Genomic DNA, 27,666 nt, shown 5'->3' with positions numbered 1-27,666 from the left:
AGGGCTTCCCTGGTGGCACAGTGGTTGAGACTCCGCCTGCCGAGGCAGGGGACACGGGTTCGTGCCCCGGTCCGGGAAGATCCCACATGCCGCGGAGCAGCTGGGCCCGTGAGCCATGGCCGCTGAGCCTGCGCGTCCGGAGCCTGTGCTTCGCGATGGGAGAGGCCACAACAGTGAGAGGCCCGCGTACCACAAAAAAAAAAAAAAAAATAGCATTCCTCTAAAATCTGGATTTCATTTTTTTTCTCCTTCCTTAAAGCTACATCTCATAGGTGATTAAAGATGCAATTCATCTCCCTTATTTGAGTATTAAATTCATTCATGATAAATGCATATATGTTAGAATTAATATGCCAGCTAATTCTGTCCACAATAAATCTCTTTAGATTGTAAATCTACCTACTTGGTGTAAACCATTGACTTAGTTGCCTTAAGGCATGAGCACTAAGTATTCAACAACCTTGCGTAATATTGGAAACCACAGAATGTCATTATTGAAATCAGAGTAAGGTTTTTGACTACATAATAGTTCTGGTTTGGCAGGAAAAAATATTCAGGTTGGTTTCGCATAGTATTTTACAATTTTTTGCATTCATTTGAATATGAGATGAAGAAAGGTTATGCTAAGTACATATTGTATGGACCACCCACAATCAAATAACTCCAGTGAGTGGTACAAATGTAATAATTAGATCGATAGCACAATGTAAAATAAAATATAAGCCAAAAGTAGACATTATCAGCTTCTCTGGTCCATATGACATTTCAAAGTGAAATTGCTCAAAGCTCCTTTAAATAGTAGAAGAGAATCACATTGGCTAACTTTTGCTAATACCATGGTCTGTAGTGCTTAGGCATAATATAATTTTGACCAAGTTTGAAGGTTTCAAATAATTTGAAAGAAAAATGTTTATAGAATCTTAATCAGTATTTCTAGAACTTCAAAACAGATAGTCAATCCAGAGGTGAAAAACGAGTCAAATGGGATGCTTAATTGAAATGAGCATTCAGGTAAAATGTTTTGGTATCCTTGGGCAGGAGTCTTCATTTAGTCTATCACATCATTGAAACCAAGTTAGAATTTCTTTTCTAATTGTCATGGATTTGAAGATGTTATAGTTCAATTAATATGAATAGACTCAGACACTTAAATAACTAGCCATGGAGTAATGCCATCTTAGTTGTTCTAGTTGAATCAGTATGTTTAAAAAAAATTCTCTGAAATCAAAACAAAACAAAACATTGAAGTGGAAAGGTCCATTGGTTTGATTATGCCATCATTCTTCTTAAAAAGGAAGGGGAAAATGTCTCCCCAGATGGACAGAACAGGCTACTCACTACTTCATCAGGTAGATATTAAAAAGTTCCAAGTCACAAATTCAACATTAGATGGCTAAGACTATAAATAGGACACAGTTAAGTCTTAGTTCTATTAGACATGCCTCTTTGAAGAAGAGATTTCTAACATCCTTTAGTGAATGCTGAGGTATTAGGAAGACATGATTATGGATGATCTGATCACAGCTGTAATAGCACAGTGTTAAAAGAAAAAAAGACAAAACATTATTGCTAGGTAAGCATGGAACAGCTTAAATACAGAGAGGGATGAAGTGATTGATGGGAACAATCTCACGGATTACTGCTTTGGCACGAAGATTCTCATATTCAGCCAGCTTGCCAAATAAATTGACCAGAGAAAAAGAAAGTCAACAGATTAACTTCAGGAATTAAGCTTATTAATGGATTTTCATGCAGAAATGTATCCACCCACTATGATAGGAAAAGACTTCCTTTGCTTTCCCAGCTGCTACATTATACATTAAAATATTTCAACATAAATTGCTGATGGGATAGAGACTTTTTTCCTTTTTAAATGAGTGTTCACTGACCTGAGGCAATGTTGTACTATATCCATTAATGTTGAGCTGATTTATATTTGAACTAGAACAAGTTGTTTGATTTAATCATGAACTGAATATATTTAAATATAGATTGTTCATCTTCACGGCCTTCTCTCCTCTTTTCTCTTCTTTTATTTAGAGTAAAATTTCACTGCTCCATCCATAATTTAAGAACATGCAAGGAGGTAATTGGAATTGGAGGTAAATTACATTCTTTTATAGAAAGTGTAATTATCAGAAGTTAGTTAAAAACACCTCTATTCTGTTTTAATTTTCATGCATGGAGCAGTTGTTTTGACAGATGGATGGACTTTATTTTTGTAACTGTCCGGGAAAAGTCTTTGTAACACACTCTAATCAGTGCTGCATATTTGTGATGTTTGTTTTTGAATCACTGTGCATTTGGCTTCTATATCCTTTTCTGGGGGTAGACATTTTCTTTCTAAGTTATTTTTCCAGGCTAATATCTCTGTGTGTAATTCCTCTCTACATTTGACCTGAAGGCACTAGAAACTCTTAAAAAATAAGTATAAATGGTTTGTCACTAAGGATGATGAATCATTGGGCTTCATGTGTGGCCTTGGGTTTGCTGGTTTATAACTGCCTTTACTTTTACTACTAGGCTAAGTTAACAATTTATAATGCTGTTGTTCTGGAGTACATTTCAGTAAAATAAGAGCTCAGTATGGTTGCCTGACTCTCGGGAAGCCAACTCGTGGCTAAACTTGTGTGTGTATCAACTTAAATTCCGAAAAGGATCCAGGTTTGAAAAATGAATTCATTTTGAACTGATTACATTCTCTTTATTACGTTGTAAATCCACTAGTGCTGAGCAAAGCAGTGCAGTAGTTGAATGCCAAAAAGTACATTACATTCTGAGTTTTAAGAATCGTCACGGTTCAAGAAAAGGTCAGAAACACTCTTCTTCTGTCTCCCTAGAGCAGAAATGTGTGAAGTGTGTTTCCTTTTTCTGCCATGCTTCCTTTTTTTTTTAGAGGAATGTCCAGGCTGCTTCCAAATAAAATGAATATCCCGTTTTGGAACACTCAGAAACCTTGGCAGCGACAAGCTGGAGAATGAAGGCAAATGAGTGACAGGGATTGATACTCTTTTATGTAGGTTTTCTATTTAAAGAACAGTCATTACTCACAATGTCTCTTTCAAGTTTTGGGTTCTTCTCTGTGCAGTTCTTTTAATTCACTGTTTCTTCCTAAGTTGTTATTGATGAGTTTCCTTGCAGCTATTTTAAACCAATTTTGAAAGTATTTCATTCAATTTCTTTGTTTCAGTTCAGGTGTCTTAACATACTCTCTAAACCCCAGAAATTTCTCCCCATTCTATTTGCATCAACCTTCACTTCAAAATAATGTTGAGCTAGCCCCCAGGCACAGAAACAGTACAACCTGCTGCCACCTGGGAAAGTTCACTGGGAAAATCATTCCAGGCCTCAGGCTAGTAGGCTGGGTCTAGCTGCTTTGTAGGGCAGATAGAATCTTTATCAACATTCTCAGTAGAACCCTTTGCCAGGTTTCACAACTATAGTCCTGTGATTTTTTCCAGCAGCTCTGTAGAGGAATAGTTGTCATATCAGAGTGGTGCTTCTTTGACAGTTAATAGAGAACAAAATAAAATTAGGATATTCAGTGTGGCTCAGTTCCCTAGTTCTCAAGAATCCTGAGAATTTTTCAGTCAATAATTATTGCTAATCAGTTACCCAATCTATGAGATAAGAACCCACAGATTCTATAATCTTAGAATTCATAACAGTTGCAGAAGTGACATAGCCTTCATTTGTATGCACAAGTATCTGCGCTCATGAAATATTCCCTTCCTTTTTTTTTCCTTTATTGCAGAGAACTAGGGTCTATTCTCAAATTTCTAGGATGCCCTGAGGTGTTAGTAATGAGATTAGAGAAACTGGGTTTGTATTTTAAATTCCCTGCATATCTTTATAGGTATGACTGTGGGCAAACTAAAACCCTGTTCTTTTCTAAAATGAACAATACATCCATCTGGGTGTGCCACTGCTCTTTATTAGAATATTCGTTTGCTTACCAATATGTGTGTGCACATCCAGTTTCTTAATTTCAACATATGGTGCTGGAACTGGTTGTTTATAATCTTGAATGCTATAATATTGAGTCCACTGTCATGGATAGCTGTCTTTATGTAAAAGCAGAGTATGTGACCACCTACATGTTTCAAAGAAAGAGGTGTCATAAAACATTTTCCTGAAAATGACTTATTTGCAAAGGACTGCATTTTCTTAAGAGTACAAGGTTAAGTCCTTTGGGTAAGACTCATAAATGTCTTATTTGTAAATGAGTTTATCAGGTGTTTCCCTATCCACAGCCTCTTTCCTCTGCCCAAGGATCCATGCCCTATCCTCTTGGGGAAGGAGGAGAAACTGCTACAGAATGGGGAGTTTGTGACTAAAAGTCTTGGAAGTTAGGTTATATCTGAGCTTATCTAAGGTTATGTCTAAGATGTACCGTGTTCAAAGTGGTACATGGATAAGATGCATGTACTCTTTAAGCTAGGAAATTTTTCTTCATAGAAAGTTGCAAAATCAGTTGATTTCAGTGCTTAATTTTCTATGTTATAATGCCTTGCCAGACAAAAGAAGGATTCAGGATCTAAGTAGCAAAACAGTGGGAGAAATTAGATGTGTATTTTAGTTGCTCCCCTAAACTACTCAGCATATAATAAGGAAGCATGAGGAGTCGTAACTGGCAAGTTTCATATTTTTCCTTAAAAAGATCTGATTCACCTTTGGGATGATATGTTTATAGGTCATCCTCAGATGTCATCCTAGAAAAATCAGTGATGATGGAAAGCAAGTATTTGAATTTAAATAACAATTATTCTTCTCAGATTTGGTCTGCTCTTTATTTTATGGAGGCAATAAAGTTAATACCAAAATCATCAGCTACAATCACAGAATACAAGTGTCATGTGGAAATGTACTTAAATAATTGTAACACCTCAGTTATAAACACCAATGGACTACATAAGTCTAAATGTATTCTGAGCTTTCACCTGAAGAGTCATAGGTTGTACAGAGTGACTTTGGGAGTGTTACACACATAGAGGCGCAAGGACAAAGCCAATCCACTGTTATGTTTGCCAGCATTACTTGCACTATAGTCTGCTTTTTATCTTTATCTGCATTTTTAGTTACATATTTGGCTCATTTATAAATGTTTAATAGGCAAAAACACAAAACTATGTGTATAAGAAAGTCTATGATCAATAACAATAATTTTCAATGTAATTATTATTTACCATATGAATACTCAATTGGATATTAAAAAATGGGTATTGTATATTCCATGACAAACTCATATTTTCTACTTATATGTATTTAATTTTTAAGATTTTCTGTATGGTTAATAGACCATAACATTTTATTTGAAAATATTCTGATAGTTTGAATTTCTCTTTTCATTGTTTTATTTTTACAATATTGATATGGACTCACCTATTTAAAAATAGTTGGCAAAAATCATGTCTTTTCTGCTCTGGATTTCTTTGGCAATAAAATTATCTAGTTTATATTTTGACTGTCTGATTTTCTTCCCCTAAATCTTTCCTTAACAGGAACAAAAGGCTAAGATTCCTATTTGTTTGTAGAACATTTTCTTTCACAGGATCTATAGATATAATGGAGTATATAGAAAAAATATAAAGAGCTCTGTCCATTTATCTCTTAGGTGACATTTTATTTGGGTAATAAAATGGCACGAATGTCTAAACTTCTATAAATAATAATAAGATATGACTATAATTCTCTCTTATAAGTAGCTGTTTTTTACCTGGGGGATCCATGACTCATTGGGCAGGGGATCTACGTATGGGTTTAGGATGTACGTGAACTGCATGAAAATATTTATTAATTATTGCCACTCTAATAAAGACCCTTCAGCCTGTAGACATTGCAGACTCTAACACCTTCTCTATCTCATCTTATACCCAAATTGTCTTTGGGGGTTAAACGACTTTTTCAAGAGAAGGTGGTTTTGTCTTCTTAGGGTCTATAAAGCTCACTAGTAAGAAGCACTACTGAAGTTCAAAGTCAGTCACCCATCATTATGAGTTACTAATGATGTTTCAAATTCATATTTAATAGAAGGTTGTATTACCTTTTATTTTTGATTTTCCAAAATTAAACTCAAGAGCTGGCTTCTGAAATTTTCACCATTGTTATGATTTAAATAATTCATTCATTAACCATATAATTTGCTGTTTCCCTCATTTCTAGAAAAGTCACATATGATAATCAGTTATCTATAACTTTATTCCACTTTTGTATAAATTATAGTTTTAATAAAAACATTAAAGAGAATATTATATTTTGCCCCCCCCAAAATAAGAACTTCTGTATTTCATGTAATAATGCAAGCAGACACCTTCTGTATTTCATGTAATAATGTGAGCAAACAATAGAATAATAAGCCCTAAAAATGATGTGAAAGGACACAAAAGAAATCTGTTCAAACATGCCTAGCACCCTAGAGGATACTTCAGCCATGCTGACCACTAGAGCTCACTGGTTTTCCTTTTGTTTTACAGAAAGAATGTGCTAATTTCATCAAGGTGCTGAAGGCTTATAATCAGACTCACTTGTACGCCTGTGGAACGGGGGCTTTTCATCCAATTTGCACCTACGTTGAAATTGGACATCATCCTGAGGTAAAGCTGGCTTTTAAAAAACGGTGTTCGTCCATGACCCCTTCCTATTCAAATGCTTCATTACTAATTTCTTCAGTTCATTTAGCTTCTAGTTGCTATTCATTGGGACCTACTTTGAATTCAGATGCTGTTATTAATTTTAATCTGTGAATGCAAAAAGAATGAGACCATCACTCAACAATAACTGTGGAACAGGAGGAAGGGAGGAAGCATTTGCTTTCGCTCTGGATTACAGAGTCCAATCCATTTTGCATGTGCAGCAGATGTCAGCAGGCTGAATGTGTACTGTTTTCTCCTTCATTTGTATATTGCCAGCTTTTCCCCTCCATTTCCATCCTTAGCCAGAAGTGTCTGCCACCGCAGTTGTTTTCTTCTGCCCAGAGATTAAGAAAGGATGCCATACATGTGCACAGTGATCTGATCTCATGTTTGAGCTAAATTACTCACATTTATGTTCTTGCTTAGCTAGGCTTTGTTTTTATATTTTGGGCTATTATTTTGTCAGTATAAAAAAGGAAAAAAAAATGTTTGTCTCTTACTCCTACAAGACGTTTTAGTGAGAAAATTTAGTGAGGAAATTAAAGTTAGGGAAATTTAAGTACAACTTGCAATTAGGGATGTATTTAAAGGAAAAGTTACTAGTAGGAAAGCAGTTCCATGAATTGGATTTATCAATAGCCTTAAATTATAAGCCTTTTTATTATTTTTGGCACAAAATCCTAAGAAGAACAAAAGTGTTCATGTGGTGAGAAAATCATTTGTGACAAAATTTTCTTTCAGATTGGAATTCAGAAATACTCAACAGATAAAGAATTTGTTCCCAGAATATTTCTGGAATCCTAAAGATAAAATATAATTTACATGTTAGCCACTTCTTTATAACTTAAACTCTAGAGCCTTTCTTTATATGTTCTTAATGGGTACAAAAGTGTTACAAATATGTTCTTTCAACCCAAAGACTTAGAAATCAAAACAGTTTGTGTTGTGCCTTCTTTGTATAAGAAGGCACCTTCGAGGCTATGTGGTTTCTAGACTGAACACAATTATTATGACTTTCCTGATGATCCTGGGAAGATAAAAACCCTTTACGGGGCTTCCCTGGTGGCGCAGTGGTTGAGAGTCCGCCTGCCGATGCAGCGGACGCGGGTTCGTGCCCCGGTCCGGGAGGATCCCACATGCCGCGGAGCGGCTGTGCCCGTGAGCCGTGGCCGCTGAGCCTGCGCGTCCGGAGCCTGTGCTTCGCAGCGGGAGGGGCCACAACAGTGAGAGGCCCATGTACCGCAAAAAACAAACAAAAAAAACCCCTTTACCAGGGTCTCACCGGCGTAGACAGTTGCCCTCATCAGCCTCTTCTCCCACTGCATCCTTCTTCCTTCCTTTACAAGTATGCATACTGTTCTTGCTGACATACCCAAGAGTTTTAAGTAAAAATTAACTTTAAGGAAGGGCAGTTCCACTTAAATTACTTGTTTCATATGGATGAAATTAGGAATAATTTCCTGCACACGGTCCTGGAGACTTTGCATACTTAACTTTTCAGTAACTTCTGGATAAATCTCTCCCTTTTTCTTTCCTTCTCAGCTATTTCCTATAGTCAGGCACCCTAAAATTGGGTCTCACTTCTCTGTTTACTGGAGACAGCTCTGGAGAACCTTCCCCATGTTGTATTGCGCTTTTTACATCTGCCAGGCACCATGCTGTGTAAGACAGTGGGGTCCGGACAGCTGAGCTCCAAGCACAGGTTGGTAGAAAAGATACAGGCTTTAGGGACAGATCTGACTTCTGATCATGTTCGGCAACTTACTAGCTGTGGAGCACTGGAAAAATTACTTAACCTCTCTGAGACTCTGTCTCATAATATGTAAAAACAAAACAAACCTCTGCGATTCTCAGTGTCCATATGTTTTAAATGAGAACTTGACTTATTACCTCCAACTGCTTTCCAACCCTCCCAGCAGGGCGTGACCCACTGACATTTTTTGCTGTAGAAACTCAGGGAGTTCTAATCCCATCATTGTTAAAGGCAGGTCACCTGGCCTCACACTGCAGGGCTTTGGTCCAACCTCACTTCAGTACTGGATGCTTGATAAGGAGCAAGCTACTAACTTTCTTTGTGTCTTTGTTTCTACTCTAGAAAGTGGTAATGAGAATGGTCTCTACCTCATACAGTTGTTGTAAGAGTTTAATGTTGTCTAATAGGTAGATACTGAAAAAAATGTGGATTATCATTTTTAAAATAGAAATGTGTATCTCAGGCTGAAAGCAGTTTCAGGGTTTATGGTGATAGTTACCACCTTGCTGTTAAATGTACCTCATTCATCAGAGGTTGTATGTTACTGCACTGGGCTCTCATTGTTGCCAGGTCATTCTGTACTTAGCTTAATTTCCTCCATTTTTAAATTTGAAGCTTAGATGATCTTGGTGGTCGTTTAAATTAAAATATCATATATTGTTCCTGTATTTTTACCATTTTCCCCAAAATGTAGTTTTGTTTTGTGTTTTTTCTTTTTGAAGTTGCTCTTTAGCAAAGTTCCTTCCTTCTCATCTCATCAACTACTTTATTGCTGCTTTATGGATGGGTGGGGAGATGCAGAGGTACAGCTTCTGGAGCCAGGCCATTTACCCAGGAAAATGGAGGAGGCCGTTTCCTCCTTCCCATCTCCTTAAGGTGGGATATTGACGTACAAGTATTTTCCTGAAATCCTAAAACTCAGAACCTTTGAGAGAAGTCCTCCTTCAGAAGCTCAGTGATCTTGATTTGCATGGCAACTATACATGGGGAGATACTGTTCCAGACTGTTTAGGGGGTCAGAGGGAAAATGATTATGCAATTACCTGGGGGAATTTGGAGCAGTCTAGACAGTCAATCTAGGAAATTCTGGAAAAGATATTATCACGATGGCTTGTCTAGACAACATAAAATTTAATTTTCAATGCTTAAGCTGCCTTAAGAGAGAATCTGCTTTAAATTGATCTGTATTGGTACTAAAAATACTACACTCGGATTTAAACAGTTATGCTGTTTTTGAAGTTGAGAAAAAAGAGACAATATGTGCTTCATGCCGTTAGGAAAATAATGCTGGTAATGGAAAGATTGGAAGAATAAGAAATAAAATAATAATCAGGACTGAGGCCAGGATTGTTGGATAAGAGTTCATAAGGTCTCATGAAGTTTGAATTTAGTAACTTTTATTTACAAGGATGGATTTTCAGAAAGAACCAAGACCAATCTTTCTCCTATATTCTGGTTGAAAAGTAGCATGTATACTTTGCTGTTCCTGCCCCATTCTACATAAAATAGTGAAATAGTTTACTTTTTAAACTTCTGTCCAGGCTTTACATATTACAAATAATTTTATCATACAAAAAAGGACTTTTTGCTTTTATCATGAATTCATGGACATTTTAACATCCAGTTTTTTCTTTGCAGTGCTCTTCCTTTAAAATAACTCTTTGTCTTACATTGAGTCCCCAAGATTGTTGAAATTCATTGTTAGAAATTATGGACTTACCATTCCAGATGGCTGGATACCACAAAAGACGTCACTTTTGAAACAAAGCAAGACTTCCTTTATCATTTAATAGCTTCAGATCTTATACGAGGAAATAGCAATTCCTTTTAAATAATCATGAACAGTTTGCAAAAAAAAAAGAAAAAACCTTGTTTAGTCTTCTAATTATGAAAATAGACCCAATTTTGCTCTTCTAGCATTTTAATAGCGATATTTAAACTCCTGAATACTGTATTCCAAAACTACTCTTGCTGTATAGTGAATGCCTTATGACCACACACGGTATGTCATTTATTGCTGTATTAAGCAGATTTTGTGTTTGTGTTTCCTGTAGTACAATTGGGAATTGGTAGACCTATTAATTAACTCCAGTTCTATAAGATGTGTCAGTCAATTCTTGGTTATCCTCCAGTAGTACTTGACATTGCAGATAACTCCCAGTGAGGTCACATGCTCCATACGCATGTGTGTGTTTATTATTAAAATGCATGCAGAGTTCACGGAAGGAATGATTCAGAGCTAGAGTACAGATGAGTTTTGTGTTTAAGCTTTCAGCATCCATGCCATTCAAATGAAAAGTGTAAGTCATCCTTACGAGACAGAATATTCCCAAAAGGCTTATAGTATATGGTATTTCCCTTTCAAATTTACATCTGTTAATAAAAAAAATGTATGAATTTAGGAGGAGGATAGCTTTTCGAAGAAGTGTCTGGATGTTTTCTCACATCCTAAATGGGCCTCCTCCTTGTACTGCGAAGGAAATCTAAAGAAAGATGGACCCAGATGAGAGCTGGAAAATATTAACTCTATAAATACTCTCATAATGTCATGATCTCAATTTATGATAGAACCAAAGGGACATTAAGAAATGCAATGAAGCTTAATGGCTATCTCTAAGGTCATTTCTGCAATGACAACTAATATATCAAGATGTAAAATAAAATGTTTTGTCTGGTTCTTCTCTTCCACCAAGAATAAGAGTTTGCTTTCATGTAAAACTTTGAATCACATGCTCTTAGTAACAGTCTCCAGGTCCAAATACTACTTAAGTGGTAGCTAGTGCTCTGTCGACTAATTTATACATCTAATCTAACTTTCTCTAATTGAGTTATCTCTCTCAGTGTGTTATGTCATTGAGTCCAATAGAGTCCAAGTTTATTTCTAAGAGGAAATGCTAAAGCTAAGAAATTCAGATATCTTGGTAAAGCAATGAGGCGTTGTTTGGGGGTTGGTTACATCATTCCATCTTTCTTAGATCATGTCTTGGAGTCTGACTTTTCCCACTTATGTTAGTAGGTTAGTTGGGAAAAGTCAGGATTCCTTGGTGATTTCTTCTCGCTTCATCATTTCCACCAGAGGCAGTGTGTCCCTCATTTGCACTCTCAAACTGAGCCAAGCGTGGTTAGAGCAAGACCATTATGGTTTCCAGGTTTTTCTTCCCTAATCTTTCAATACTTGAATCATGTTGGAAGGTGGACCATACAAGTTACCATGCTGAATAAACAATACCACCGTTTATATTGCAGATGAAATTTTAAAATGCTTTGCTGTTTGTATTTGAGAAAAAGAATCACAGTTCATAAATTCTTTGACCTTAACAGCTCAGCAATATATTTCTTGTGAGCTATTCACATTCTAAACTCTAGATATTATCAGTGAGGCTGTTTCTCAAAATCAACAGAACTAGTGGCCAAGTGAGGCAGTAGAGGGACCTAAGTTATGATTAGAAACAAGTTTAGGGAAAAAAAAAAAATCACAAATGTTGAAAGAGAGAGAGAACCAAAAATCCAAACCAGCTTCTCCTATACCCAATTTAAAAGATTTCAAATCACCATTTTATATTTTGACTGGTTTGCTCTAAATATAGGGTATGAAAACACCATAGTTATGAGATTAATACACTTTTACCCTCTACACTTATTTGGCTCAATTGTAAAACGTTTTCTTTTTTCCCCCCTCATAGTATTTCATCACTATTTCACAATGACAGAAAAAATAGAAATGTTAGCATTCAGTTTTTAACTTTCAGAGTATTTAGTTTCATGTTTTGTCAGATCTGGTTCAACTAGTGCCAGAAAAAGAATTTGAACAAAATTAAACAGTTTTCTTAAGGCCGTATTGGTGCAGTGATGTCATTCTCAATTACTTATTAAAAGACTGTGTTATCCGTAGTACTCAATTTCTGAGTGACATCTTCATTCACAATACAGACATAAGGACTAAATCATAAACAGCACATTGACCAATATATATTTTTCTTTTCTTCATAACTACTAGTAGCTAGTTTGGATGAAAGACTTTATATTTCTTGGAGCTAATCTGTCACTGGAGGTGTGTACTCCAACTTAAATTTTTCTCTTACTGTGCCCTTTTTGATTGATTGCTTTGCACTCATTCCCTATATAATCTATTTTAAAAGGAAGTTTCTGTTTATAAAAACTAATTTGTTATCAATATTATATTTTTCAAAAAACACAAAGAGTAGTGCTAAACCCCATTGCCTGCTCACCTGTTTGGGCTGTTTTCCTCTTCTCTTTTGTTCTTCCTCTTCATGACCCTTTCTTTGCCCTTGAACTCTAGTTCTGTTTTTCTTCCTTTATCTCTTTGTCTTCTTGCCTAAATTACTTCATTTGGAACCAAAGTTTAAGGTAGTGGAAATACAGCCTGGATATATAGGTGAGAAGGAAGGCATTAGTTTAATATATTTGAAACTTGGGGAAAATACCAAGATAAATTTAGACTGAATTTCCACAAATCAGAATATGTTTACCTCCTCTTGGAGTGTGTTTCAAACAGGCCTCAGCAAGCTATCTTGTAGATTTGTTTTAAATCATGATTGTTCACTTTGATGATAACCTGAGGAAATGATACAAGTCCATTCCAAATTATTTGGATAACTACCTCATAATCATGTAAAATCTTAAGATTTTAGTGCTCTTGTTTGCTTAAGGCTTATAAGCATGTGAGTGCCAAGGATATACCTTTAATATTCTTGGGCTAATAAGAAGGAAGCAAAGGTTGAGTTGATATGCAAACACTGTCTTCCTGCCAAGTAAAGGCCAAAATGGGGTCAGAGTGGGCTTTGTGAAGGAAGATCTTGCTGTGGTTCAAAAAGAGAAAAGTAAATTACCCCAGAGCACAAAGGAAGGTAGAACTGCTAGCTTCAAAGACTAGCTTCTGGTCACTAGAACCATGTTCATATTGTAAGAAGTTATTTACTTTTCAAGATACACAAAGATATTATTGTCCCATTGCTTTGCTATTGCTAATTTCAATTGTATTTGCTTTCTAGTTTTGTTGGTACTTAATTTTAATCAGGAAGAACCTATATTTAGCTTTATAATTTTATAAATTTAGTTACTACTAGAAAATATGCTATGTAAGTTAACTCGTGGCACACTAAGAAGATAACTTGTGGTAGCTTTTAAGCAGATAGTGTCACCTGTTTTTCACATCTGAGGACACTCCCCTTGCTCTAGTGTAATGGCCTCTGGTCTAGGTTCCTCATGGCTCTCAGCTGCTCCAGGCTTACCACATGTAGTCAATTTGGACGTGATGCGAGCTGGGGAAATAGAAAGAGCAAAGGCTGGTGCTGTGAATCAGCGTGAGGTGATGAGCATAGCACTGAAGTGAAAAGGAAAGACATAATGAGAAAACCAGAAGTTCTGGAATAAAGGTTTTATTTATTAAATAGATTTGGGGGAATACTAGGAGATGATGGAGGCTTAACATTTATATCTAGGGCTCTTCAGCTTTGTAGCTACAATTCTGTTCAACTGCTACAATCAATGCCCAAGTGATCTTGGAGGCAATTTGTATTCAGAAGCAATTTATATTCAATAGAGGTAAAATGGACTTTAATAAAAATATAAGAAACATTTTTCCTAAGCAAGGTTCTAACAGTAATGGTGAGGAACATAAACACAAATGTCTGCCCTCAAAGATTTAACGTGTACATAAATATGTAACTTCAACATGATGAAACATCAGTAATAATAACAACTATACTCCAAACAGCTAGTATTTACTAAGCAATAATTATACTCTGTACTGGCTGCTTTGAATGTATTACCTTACTCAGTGTTCACAAAATCTGATGAGGTAGGCACTCTTCACATCCTCACTGTACTGATGAAAAATTAAGGGTTTCATAGGTATTTTATAATGGGCCTGAGGCAATCATGCTATTCATTGGTTTACGTCTGAGTGGAGAACCCGCTCCTTTAAAAGGAAGTACCAGCCTGGCACAGAGCGAGAAAAGGGTTAAAATCACTAATTCTGGGCTTCCCTAGTGGCGCAGTGGTTGAGAGTCTGCCTGCCGATGCAGGGGACACGGGTTCGTGCCCTGGTCCGGGAAGATCCCGCATGCCGCGGAGCAGCTAGGCCCATGAGCCATGGCCGCTGAGCCTGCGTGTCCGGAGCCTGTGCTCTGCAACGGGAGAGGCCACAACAGTGAGAGGCCTGCGTACCGCAAAAAAAAAAAAAAAAAAAAAAATCACTAATTCTGATTTAGGGTATTAAGTCAGAGATTTTCTCATGTATTTATTTTATATTCCAAAAATACTTAATGTGTGCCTAGTTTGAACAAGGTGATGACTGTAAATAAGGGAACACTTGATGAAGTGAAGAAAGGCCATCACATTTAAGCTGAGTTTTGAAAAATAGGTGAAGTATTGATGGTTGTGGAGGATCCGTTATGTAAGCCTAGAAGGATAGAAGAGGAAAACAGAGACATTAAAGTCCAATGGTGAAATGGCAGATACCCCAGTGTGCATCTAGTACACTGATTTTCAAAAATGAGGCTGGAAAATTAGGATCAAGTTGAGTTTAGGGAAGCTAGCCAAGAGCTATACAAGATTTTAGGAAGAAACTACTGGTATTGCTATGATTGGTTCTGAAACATGTTTTTGGTGTAAATGCGTGTGTGGAGGGGAAAAAAGACATATAGGTACATCCATTTTGACACTGTGGCAAAAGTTGAGTAGTGTCACATGCTGAGAACCTGGACTGATAGTGAGGGAAAGATACTGAGTACTGTTAAAAGTTCTCATAACAAACAATAAGAAAATTACATCTAAATTTCATAAACCACTAGATGACATACACTGACATGATGATACTCTTTAAACTCCCCAATGAAAAGATGGTTTCCCAGTTGTCTGGGGACAATTAGATAAACATGTTTTGTAGCATACTGTGGCTTACGCACATTCAATTTTCACTGCTAAGTCTACAAATAAGCTGAATTTATACTGTGCATAAAACATTAAGCTACCATATGCAAAGTTATGCGAATTTCTCACCCACAGTGTATAACAAAAACATGGTTTCTCCACACTTGTAAATCCAGAGAATGCTATTTTGTGTAATGCATATGTGAAAGCAATTCAAACACACTTTGTTTAAAAAATAAAAATAAAACACAAATAACTAAACAAAAAGAAACAAGATATAATATATTATACTTAGAAATAGTAATTTTTAAATGAAAAATATCCATGCTTTAATATTAATTTCATTACTATGTTATAGCTTTTACTGATTTTGTGAAATTTTTATGCAGATGATGTATCCAATTTATCCCCTTGTTATTCTGCCCCATTTCTATCCTGCTGTAACTACTCTCCATGATTTTTTCATTAATTTTATTACTATTCATGACTCATCGTTGACATATTTGATGGTTTTATGACTATTATAGCATTTTGTATTTATAACCCTGTGATGAAGGTGTTATCTCCATTTTTCATTTTAGGGAACTATGTCTCAGAGAGAGTCAACAATCTACCCATCATCACACAACTAGTAAATTTGTTGTCATAACCGTCAATAACATACGACCTTCCTAGTGACATCAATATTAGTCTCATAGTGTACCAATACTGTAGCATCCTCATTGGTAGGATGCTGTCCCATGTGCGTTTTTTTGTTAGTTTTTTTTTTACTGTGGTAAGAATACTTAACACAAGATCTGCTCTCCTAACAACTTTTTAAGTGCACAATTCTGTACTGTTAACTACAGGCACAGTGTTGTGCAGCTGATCGCTAGAACTTACTCATCTTGTGTAACTGAAACTTTATACCCATTGAGCAGCAACTCCCCATTTTCCCCACCTCCAACTCCTGACAACCACCATTCTGTTCTCTGATTCTGTGAGTTTGACTGTTTTAGATTCCTCACATATCTGGAATCATGTAGCATTTGCCCTTTTGTGCCTGGCTTATTTTACCTAGCATGATATCCTTCAGGTTCATTGCAACAATATTCACAATAGCTAAGATAGGGAAACAGCCTAAATGTCCATCAGCAGATGAATGGGTAAAGAAAATGTGGTGTCAGATGCAATGAAATGTGATTAGGCCTTAAAAAAGAAGGAAATCCTGCCATATTCAATAACATGCACTATGTGTTCATTAATACTCAGGTGTAAACACTCTCAAAATAGTGAATTTCAAGTAAAATGAACTACAACTTGCATTAGTAGGAACCTACTTAAAAGAAGCATTAAGTTCTTGGTGCTGGAAATGTGACAGTGACTGTCAACTTGGTAAAATGGCAGTGGCAAATTCATGGCGTCCTTTAAAAGGATATGATAATACAATCTGGAAGTCATGTTTCAATAAAAGAAGTGCTTGGATACCCACAAAACAGTTACTTTCTGTTTCTACTAATTCCCTCTCTGTGTAAGAAAGGTGTTGAGCAAAAATAAACAAAACCTGCCTACTGGTATTTCCACTTAGATGCACAGGAGAGTTCAAATATGTTTTACAATCAAAGAGAGTTGTAATTCTTTTTTTTTTTAAATTAATTTATTTATTTTTGGCTGTGTTGGGTCTTCGCTACTGTGTGCAGGCTTTCTCTAGTTGCGGTGAGCAGGGGCTACTCTTCGTTATGGTGCGCGGGCTTCTCATTGCGGTGGCTTCTCTTGCTGTGGGGCGCGGGCTCTAGGTGTGTGGGCTTCAGTAGTTGTGGCACGTGGGCTCAGTAGTTGTCGCTCGTGGGCTGTGGAGCGCAGGCTCAGTAGTTGTGGCACATGGGCTTAGTTGCTCTGCAGCATGTGGGATCTTCCTGGACCAGGGCTTGAACCCATGCCCCCTGCATTGGCTGGTGGATTCTTAAGCATTGTGCCACCAGGGAAGCCCAAGAGTTGTGATTCTTTTTTACGCAAAAGGGATAACCAGAATCTGTAGCATTAATATATAGAAATATATTTGAAATAGATTTCTTAAAATATATATATATATATTTTAGATGTTGGGGGTAGGACTTTATTAATTAATTAATTTATTTTTGCTGTGTTGGGTCTTCGTTTCTGTGCGAGGGCTTTCTCTGGTTGTGGCAAGTGGGGGCCACTCTTCATCACGGTGCGCGGGCCTCTCACTATCGCGGCCTCTCTTGTTGCGGAGCACAGACTCCAGATGCACAGGCTCAGTACTTGTGGCTCACGGGCCTAGTTGCTCCGTGGCATGTGGGATCCTCCCAGACCAGGGCTCGAACCCGTGTCCCCTGCATTAGCAGGCAGATTCTCAACCACTGTGCCACCAGGGAAGCCCCTTATTTCTTAAAATATTTTAAAAATTAAAGTTTCTCAATTCTCATTCAAAGTAAGTTTAGCAATGAAACATGCCCTTTTACTATTTCTCAATGTTTTGATCACGTAATAAATATTTCAAGAACACAGAAGAATCTGGATATTACTATACATAGAATTTTAGATTAATAAACAGAAAATACTTAATTTTACATGGCACACAAATTATTAAATAACAGAAAGTTGGTATAGTCTTTATTTCATTTTCCTTAATGTAAATGGGCCTTATCAAGATATCTGCCTGTGAAGATATTGAAATATTAACATATTTTTTAAAAAGCTACATTTTTACTCAAAATTAATTTTGTACTTAGGAGTCTTTAGAGTTTCCAGCTAGAATAAATGTATTTGGATAAATATATATTTATGTGAAAGGACATCTTTTAATCATTGCCTCAAAAATTGAATGATATAGGCTTTTAGCTTTCACTTAACACAATTATTTCTATCTTTGCCTATTTTACTCAGATACTTTAGTAATTTCAATCCATTCCTATAAAAATGATAGAAAATTTGATATTAGTACCTGAGTACAGTTTTGAGATTTATATGTTTACATGCAGGAAATATATTGTTTCAAATTGTCAGAAATCAAACCACATAGAATCACTACTTTCCATTTTTATTTTATTTTTCCTGTCTGCCGTTTTAATTCGATTGTGCATCTCCGGCCACTGAAAGCAATCTCAGGAATTGCTGAGTGGTTAAAAAGGGAGTCAAATGGGATCTGAAATCAATCCACAGGTCTGTCACTGATTCATTGTGTGACTTTTGCTGCCACTGAAATGACATTAAAATGGTCTCCTCAACATTTTTATACCTCAGGATTTCTCTTGTGATAAATAAATACCTATCTAATATGCATTATGGATATATACTTTAAAAAGTAGGTGATGATGAAGAACTACAAGACTAGCTTCTGTTTTAACAAGTTATCTCACTTGAATTTACCACAAAGCTTTATACAGAGGCTAAAAGTCTGGATATTTCTAGTGTTGCAAATGGGGTTTTGTATACATGCCAGGGTTCAAGCTCCTTTTAAGTGCTTTTATCCTGGCAAACTTTTCTTCTTTTGATTTTATTTTGTTGGTATTTAATAGCTGTTGTACTACATATTTAAATTAACCTGGAAAGGATGGATGTTTAGTGTCCCATATTGACTTGCCCTTTGCTGGCCTAAATCTCGGAGGCAAATGGAAGATTTGCAGGGAGGAACACCTATTCGCTGTATTATGTCATGCTAGATAGCCGTCCTAGGTACTAGGTACCTTAACACTACGTCAAATTTTTGCAAATTTTTCCTAACAACAGTATGGAATTTTTAAACGTTCATGCTAAGATTGCACAGTCTCTTAGACATATTAATTTTTTTCTAGAATAAGATGTAATAACTTACCTGACAGAGGAATAGGAAAATATTATGCCATTGATAAGCAAAATATTTCCATTTTTACTATGCAAACGACCAGAAAACTAGATGTGAACTGACACCCCTTTGTTCATAAATTCATCAGAGGCAATCAATAGTTTCCAGTCTCCTTTTTTTAAAATAAATTTATTTGTTTTATTTATTTATTTTTGGCTGCGTTGAGTCTTCATGGCTACACGTGGGCTTTTCTCTAGTTGCAGAGAGCGGGGGATACTCTTTGCTGCGGTGCGCAGGCTTCTCATTGCCATGGCTTCTTCTGTTGCAGAGCACAGACTCTAGGCGTGCAGGCTTTAGTAGTTGTGGCTCGCAGGCTCTAGAGAGCAGGCTCAGTAGTTGTGGTGCACGGGCTTAGCTGCTCCGCGGCGTGTGGGATATTCCTGGACCAGGGCTCGTACCCGTGTCCCCTGCATTGGCAGGTGAATTCTCAACCACTGCACCACCAGAGAAGCCCTCCAGTCTCTTGAGTAAAATCAACTTCAGGTAAAATGAAAAAACAAAATGAAATGATGTGTTTGCCGCATGGATGACAAAAATGTAATCCCATTCACTTTTCTACCTTATACTACTCAAGAGTCTGAAAATTTTAATAAGCTCCTAAGAAAGAAATGAAAAGTACTTTTCAACTGTGCTGCTAAGAAAAATATTTTGATCTGGAAGATTTTAGTACAAAAAATTAAGTTGGAAGATTTGATATCCACAAGACTACTGAAGCCCAATACCATCCTAAGCAGAAAGCTCAGCAATAGCTGATGTCTTACTTTTTTTTTTTGATATCTTACTTTTTAAAAAATGATGTGTCCAGAGCTAACCTCTGACCACAGTTTCCATGAATTTTTGCTTAAAAATACATGTTTATAAAATACTGTATCTTACAGTTACTGCATAGCTCCTCTAAGTCCTATCCTTCATTTCATAATATAGGAAATTTAAACTCAGATTGCTTAAATAGTATTCTCAAATCCCATGGCTACTTAGTGGTAAAAGCTGAGCTTAAACTCAGCTCTCCTGACAGCCGATTCAGAGTTCTTGCCATTGCACTACATTGCCTTCACTCTCACTATCAAACATGGAAAAGGACGTGAAAGGCACAATTTTTCATTTACATCAAGCTGTTTATAAGTTTTTATTAAAATAAAGTGAATAAGTAAATAACATTAGATAATTACTTTTAAAATATAGTTTTACTTTATTTCTCCATGCATTCATGGTCTGATTATAAACTATATAATGTAATGTCAGGGAAAACTTGTATGATTTCTTTTACAAAATAATATTTCCTTATTCAAAATGAGTCAATTGTTTCTTCAAAATAGATAAAATTTGAATGTTGTTTCACTACTTTATACTATTTTCCTTTATTCTCATTAAGGTAGCTAGATTAAAGATGATTTCTATTAGTTGAAACAGTCAGCATATATCAAATATTATCAAAGAAAATAATTGAAACATTAGGAAGGCAACCTGAACACTGTGAACACCAGAATCATGCAAAATTGCACCCACACACCTCTGCATACAATGGACAAGAACGACTAAACTCTTTGATCTCTCCTGGATGACGTGAAAGAGTAAAAGGGGGGAAAAAAGCAGCGTCTGTTAGAAAAAGAGTTTAATGAACAGGGTGGAGACCAGCTGAGTGTTGACATAGAGCATGAGAAAAGAAAAAGAATGCAGAAACAAATTTATAGTGATAGACTTCAATAGATCCAAAGAAAGTCTGATTTAGAAAAAAGATATTAAATGCAGTTTGATTTGTATGTAAAATATTTATAATTCTTGTAGTGAGTTCTCTACCAATGTTTTCAATAGGAAAAAATATATATATATTACATATGGATATAACTTTTATATATAAAACTATATATTCATATTATATATATGTGTGTGTTTATAACCATAGTGATGACAACATCTTAGACAAAAATGTGAAGGTGTAATATAAGGAATGTAAGTCAGTTCAAACTGCCTGAACATATATTGTAAATACAAATTTTAGTCTATTTTTCCTTTAACTTAAGGAAGTTGTGGGAAAAGTGGGTGTTTTGAAATGGATCAATTCTACAGGGATAGAATTTGCCTAGGTGTTGTCCATCATTCAACTGCTGCAACTATCCAAAGCAAAAATATTTTATCAGTACTTTATAAATTTGGGCGACTTTCAGGCTTGTGAGTTTTTGTATCCCAAAGGGTGGTGGTGATGGTTTTTCTTTTTATGATTGGCATCATATGCTGTTATAAGTATAGATTCTGCTATCATGGGATTTAGTATTTTCTAGGATTCTGACTGTTACACCAGCCGTTCCCAACCTTATGTCTGGTAGATGACATGTACCTATGTGATATTCTCTCCTGGGCACACCCATCATTATATGCATAAGAATATTCTGAAATATGAGCAGCTAAAAATAATGACATCAGAGCCTTAACTTTGAAAAATAATGACATAAGAGCCTTAAGCTTGAACTGGCCATAGTTTCTTTAAAATAATAATAAAGTAAAAAGAAAACTATTGAAAATGTACATATTTAAGTTCAGGGAAGGAAGCCATGTTTGAGGTTAGAGAAAGTGAATCATGGGCAAAAATGACAAGAAGCCATGATCTTAGATGTGTGAGAAAGTATTTAGGAAATACGAAAAGAAAGATTTTTGCCTCTACGATCATGCCTGTATGTAATAGACTAAGTGGACTCTTCTGCTGGACACCAGACAAGCTGTGTAAAGGTCACCATGACTACAGTTCCACTTGGTGAAACAATGCTGTTAACTCAGATCCTGCCCCCTCCCTGCTGCTCACCACTTGGCCTATCCAATCAGGTTATCACCCTGAAGCCAGAGCAATCTTCTCAGGAAGCAAACAGTAGCCCATCACCTCTGTTTAAAGATAGAAACTAGGAAAATCTGCTTTTTGGTCTTGGTCCTTTCTATCTCGGAATCCTTTTCTGGACCTTTATCCCCTTACCCTCTACTAACATTCTGGAGTTCCTTTTCTTCTTCTGGTTCCTTTAATTCACTGTCTCTTTTCTTTTAGGTCTTTGCACTTACTGTGCCTATTCCTTGGATCCCTTGGATATTTGCTTTAATAAATCAATCTCATCCTTCTGATTCCCAACTCAAGCATCACTTCCTTAGAGCAAGTTTCCATCACTTCTCTTGTATTGTAGATAATACTACTATTAAATATGCTCTCATAGCAACACAGGTGAAAAGGCAGACAAATAAATAGATGCATATATTGTGTTAAGTCCTATAATAGGGATTAGAGAAATTTATCTGAAATAGGATATATATTTGCAGGAAGGATTCGCCTTATAAACTCTGAACTGCTAAGGGTCATTTCTTCATCTCTTAAGAGTTAATTGTGATAAACAATTGTGATTCTTTTGTGCAAAAAGCCACAGGGTGTAGATCAGAATGAGGACCTGAAATAAACATCCCCAGCCAGTTTGAACCCTTGAATAACACCAAATAGTCTCTTTTTTAAAATGTGTGTACTCCATATTTTAATACAAACCATTTTATAAATTTGACATATATCACCATTTTCATGTCAGGAATAATCCATATTGATTAACATACAAGTATGCTCAAATTTTAGCATTTTTGGTTTTTTTTGTCATTGGTATAATTGTTTTATCTCTCATATGCATAAGACCCTAAGCAGAGAACAGATTTAAGTAAAATTTTCACTGTAACGTTTGATCTGCAGTTGAAGGTTATTCTGCTGTCAGGGCCCTTATGTAGCAAAGTCAGAAAAGAAGTAGATGAAGGATACACATGACCAAACTTAAAGGAGGGAAGGGGGCCTAAGAGAAGAAAGGAATGAAGTAATATGCCTCCAAATCCATTTTGTTAAAATAGGTTGAGCTAACAGTGAAATTTATTGCATAATAACAGTAATGATAATAATAATAACATATCTATTAATTTTTATTTTGGGCCCTTTGTTTAAAATCGAATAGAAATTCTTGGCAGATTTCAGTGCTCTGAATCAAGTATGACACTTAAGATTCTGTGAGTGCTGTCACTTGTAATGTAACATAGCGTTTATGTAGACGTCTACATTTCTGTCCTGAAGACTAACACAGAGGAAGCAATAAATATAATTAGCAATGTAAGGTTCAGCAGCAGCTTTTCCTGGCAGTGTAGGGAAGTGGGAGTTTTAAGGTGAGAGGGCCAAAGAGACAAGGGGAGGGCAAAGGCAGAAATATGTTCACGCTAACATTAAAAAGATAATAACTGAAGGTAGCATTACCAGAAAACTACGCGCTCCATTGTTTGAGTTTCGAATTAAAGCTCTCTGAGGATAAAGGCAAATTCTATTTTGGTCAAAGAATTGCCTTTCATCTCCCCCCATCAGGATGTAATTGGCAGGAGATGACACAACCTGCTTAACAATCAGGTATTTCAGAGATTCCCAGTTGACAGTGAGCAAGATTCCCTTGACTCTCCTTAAATGCCTTTTTTTTCCTCTTTGTGAACAGCATGTATCTGGCATCTGTAAAACATTAATTCACTAACATTCTCAGAGAGTAGACCGTGGGTTGACAAGAATTCCAACTTTAGAATTTAGCAGAGTATACAAAGTTATGAAAAAACGTAGCCTGCGTGTCCATCTCTTGGGAAAAATGAGACATTGTAATATTATGGCATTTAATTGTGTTCATAATATACTGATTTAAATTCTAGAGAAATCATCTCAGAATTCTATAATGTTTGGCAGGTTAGAAAAAAAGAGCATTATAATAAAAATCACTGCCTATTTTTGACAAACTGAAAATGACAGACTCGTCTGAGTTATTAATAGATCAATAAATTTCTGGATATTCATTGTGAGGAAAGTATGAAGATATTGCCCAAAACATGGAGTCAAAGTAAAGCAGTTTTCTCTAAGCCTGACTGACTTTTTAGAAGCCACTTTGGATTAACCATAGTGTTAGCTAGATTAAGGTTTAATTTTATCATTTTACCTCAAAGGGATATTGTGATCAAATGTGTTTTACTTAGTAAGGCATTCTGCCTAATAGATTCTGAATTGTACCAGTAAATACTACTTATTCTAATTCTCCTCCCATTTCCCCGGCCCAACACTCTGATGATAAGGTGTGTACTTTCAGTTTGGAGGTTTTTTATTCAGATTAGATCTGAAATATAAAACATTTTGTGTAAAAGCATACTCTTTTTATCAGTCTACACAGTTTTCTACAGCACACAGTGTGACATACTTTAGACACTTGATAATATTTAAGTAAATGAATAACCACTAGTAGCATAATTATTGTGACATTAAAAGTATCACCTTTAAATATCCTTTTTTTTTTTTTTTTTGGCGGTACACGGGCCTCTCACTGCTGTGGCTTCTCCCGCTGCATAGCACAGGCTCCGGACCCGCGGGCCCATTGGCCATGGCTCACCGGCGGCATGTGGGATCTTCCCGGACCGGGGCACGAACCCGTGTCCCCTGCATCGGCAGGTGGACTCTCAACCACTGCACCACCAGGGAAGCCCATCCTTATTTTTAATAGGAAAACAATCAGTTAATATCATGCATTCAGTCCCACTTTGATTTATTTTCTTGGCTTCTAGGTGTAAGCTTAAATTCTATTTTGCATTTATTTCTTCAACTCTTTGTTGTGTGTTTCCTTTTCTTTGCATTTGGGTTAAATCTTTCCTCCTTGCAGAGAAAACATGCTATTGCCATGCTGTAGGCTATTTCTGCACATATTTAGGCAAGTCATCTGCAACCATTGTGTTACCTGTCCATTGTTTAAGGAGCAAATGTTAAAGCATACATGTTTCAGGAATGGAATGGAGGATACATCATGATTTAGCAACCGTTAGTACTCTGATTGTCAAATTCCTAAATTTTTATTAAACACACATGTTGATTTTTTCCTTTGAGATAGTCCTACCGACTTATCCCCTGAACTTCCATGGTTTTACTTTTAAAGCTCTTACCAGGTTCTTTCCAAATCAAACTTTAAATCCAAGAAGTGCGTGCACTCACACCTCCACTGTAATCTAAAAAGTAAAAACAATCTTTTATAATATTTGTATTATTTTACTACCCAGAGAATATATGAGATCAAACTTCAAAATCTTTCAGATATTCACAAACATAATTCTCTTGTTTATTTCTTATAATAGGACAGATCTAACTTCAGATCCTTCCTAATATAATAATAATGAGTTTTACGAATATATTGTCCTAAGAATGAATGTTTTAAATGTCTTATTTAGTCTCTATATATCTGTTAAATATTTCAAGCTTATACAGCAATTTTGCATCATCAGTACATTTCATAACCTTTAAAACTTAGTTTGATAACACAGAAGGTTTCCTTGCTACTTCATAAATCTAGGTATTTAAAGTAATACCCAGTATACTTAAACTATGAGTTGTTTGTATATAATAGTTTTATGTGTAAGATAAATATATATAAATATAGATACCACCCTTTAGAAGCTGCATAATTATTTCTTAAAAAGTACTCATTTGTAAAATGAGCCCTATAATGAAGTTACCATAAGAAATGTTAATAACTACTTTGAAGGAATGACTATGTTTCATTAGATGTATAGGTAATTTGAAATTATAACTTTATGTGATTTAGATACGTATCATTTCTGTGAAGTGATTGAAGGTTACAGACTGTTAAATGGTTATCTTTAAAACTATAATTGCACTAAATCAGTAATTTTAACCTTCTCTATTTTTATCTATGAAATAATATTTGCAGTCTGGTATATGTCAAAATATCAATAGTTGACAAGTTTTTGTAGATTTGTATATATGAAGTTAAAAATATTCTTGTTGAAGAATTTACAATTAATAAGGACTTGATTTATTTTTTAAAAGCACAATTTGTACCAGTTATACTAATAGCAACATGTGAGGCACATATTCTTCTTCCAGTGGAGTACCAAACTGATAGCTGAACTGAGGTCTTGAGATTTCTGTTCCTATTTAAGGGGAAGTATTTTACACTACTAGGAAAACATGTTGCAGAGTGGTGCTTGAGATGAGTGTTTACATATAATTTTTCACCAAATGGTATTTTTTTTCCCTAACAGCTCTAAATTGACTCATCATTGGGTCTTAGGAGAATTATTACTTCAGTGCCTTTTTTACTCTTAGTATAAGCTCAAAAACTATGCAAATAACCTTAAATAACTTAAAAAAACCCTTTCCATTGTTTCAAATCCTGAAAAAAATAGTAGCATGTAAGAACATTTAGAGCAGCAACAAAGACTTCTCACCAGCAAAAGAATAATTCTATCTTATTTACTTTTGAATTCTCAAGCTAATATTTCATATTATAGTGGTTTTCATCTTGTTGGACAGGAAGTTGGGAAAAATGAGTAGGATGGTGTATTTCGTATCATTTTTCTAAGTATGTCAGATTTTATAGTCAAAGGATAATAAAATATTCTGTTATCTTTAAATAGATATGAAAAATGTCTTCATAATCAGTCAGCATAAAACTCACACAGAATACCACTTGTGCCATAGTATGATAGTGGTAAATAAAATTGAACTAAGGAATCTTGCCTTAAATAACTTAGAATTTACTTAGAGACATGACATAAAACTGTCAAAGTCAAAAATCATATTTTCAACAAACAGTTTTTTGGTGCTCATTTTATGATGATACCAACTTCATGGATTTATATAGTTAAAAGATAAATTTAACATGTTTTCTGCCCTCAGGACTGCAAGGGCATTTGGGAAAGAAATCATTTTTAACATACAACAATGGCCAGTTATATACAGTTATGTAGAAGGTGCCATGGAAGCCCCTATTTTGGAGTATCCAGTTTTGCCTAAGAATCTTTAAGCTACTTCCAAAACAGGTCAAGACAAGAATAGACATTTCAGAAAATGGGAAGAACCTTGCAAGGCACAGAGGAACAAGATTAAAACAAAATGCAGAAACATAGAGGAAGATAAATACTAACTAGTAAAAGAATATAATACAATGCAGTAGATTTTCAGAGAACAGAGGTCAGTGGTAATGAAGTGTTCGTGAAAGATTTCGAGAGGATAGTAATAACAGTGCTACCAATAAAACAACAATACTAAACTACTGTTTTGAGTTACTCCTGAACGCTTTGCTGTATAACTTCTGTTCATCTTCCGGATCTCCACTGAGATGCCCATCTCTAAGGGAAGCCTTCTCTGGCTGCTTCATTCCCAGTCTCCGCCTAAGTGAAGTCGCCCTTGTATGTTTAATATACTGTCCTTTAGAAACATACATTAAAATTGCATATATATTGTATATGTGTGTATACATATACACATATGTATAAATAGGGAATACAGACATATGTTTAATGTCTGTATCCCCTATAACACTGTAAATGCCAGAACACTGATACTGTGTCTGTCTTATCTAGCTTTGCAACCACAGCTCCTGGCATGAGGTAGGATCATTGAAAATTAATGATTACATGTCCAAACACTGTGCCAAATAGTTATCTTAGTTCATCACTCCAACAGTCTAACTAGGCGGATGGAATTTTTTCCCATTTTATAATGAGAA

The 27,666-nt window shown here is 35.7% G+C and overlaps 1 protein-coding gene and 1 long non-coding RNA gene across 3 annotated transcripts in view; one reads left to right on the top strand and one right to left on the bottom strand.

Moving 5' to 3' along the window:
- The window catches only part of SEMA3A (semaphorin 3A), a 507,605-nt gene that overhangs the window by 346,139 nt on the left and 133,800 nt on the right, over positions 1-27,666 (top strand). For both annotated transcript variants that reach the window (XM_067746089.1, XM_067746090.1), the window contains one exon: positions 6,474-6,593. In XM_067746089.1, coding sequence (XP_067602190.1) covers positions 6,474-6,593 — 120 coding nt within the window. The remainder of the gene's footprint in view (positions 1-6,473; positions 6,594-27,666) is intronic.
- Positions 4,944-27,666, bottom strand: part of LOC137228940 (uncharacterized) — an 88,793-nt gene continuing 66,070 nt past the window's right edge. Inside the window, exons 4-9 of the long non-coding RNA XR_010945417.1 lie at positions 25,082-25,144; positions 13,548-13,667; positions 12,876-12,961; positions 12,615-12,769; positions 10,106-10,209; positions 4,944-6,737 (exon numbers count right to left, since the gene is read on the bottom strand). This is a non-coding gene — a long non-coding RNA (uncharacterized lncRNA). The remainder of the gene's footprint in view (positions 6,738-10,105; positions 10,210-12,614; positions 12,770-12,875; positions 12,962-13,547; positions 13,668-25,081; positions 25,145-27,666) is intronic.

Source organism: Pseudorca crassidens, chromosome 8, assembly GCF_039906515.1.
Source record: "Pseudorca crassidens isolate mPseCra1 chromosome 8, mPseCra1.hap1, whole genome shotgun sequence".
Lineage (NCBI taxonomy): Eukaryota > Metazoa > Chordata > Mammalia > Artiodactyla > Delphinidae > Pseudorca > Pseudorca crassidens.
The sequence above is the reverse complement of the archived record's forward strand: the minus strand, read 5'-3'. Positions and strand labels throughout refer to the sequence as shown.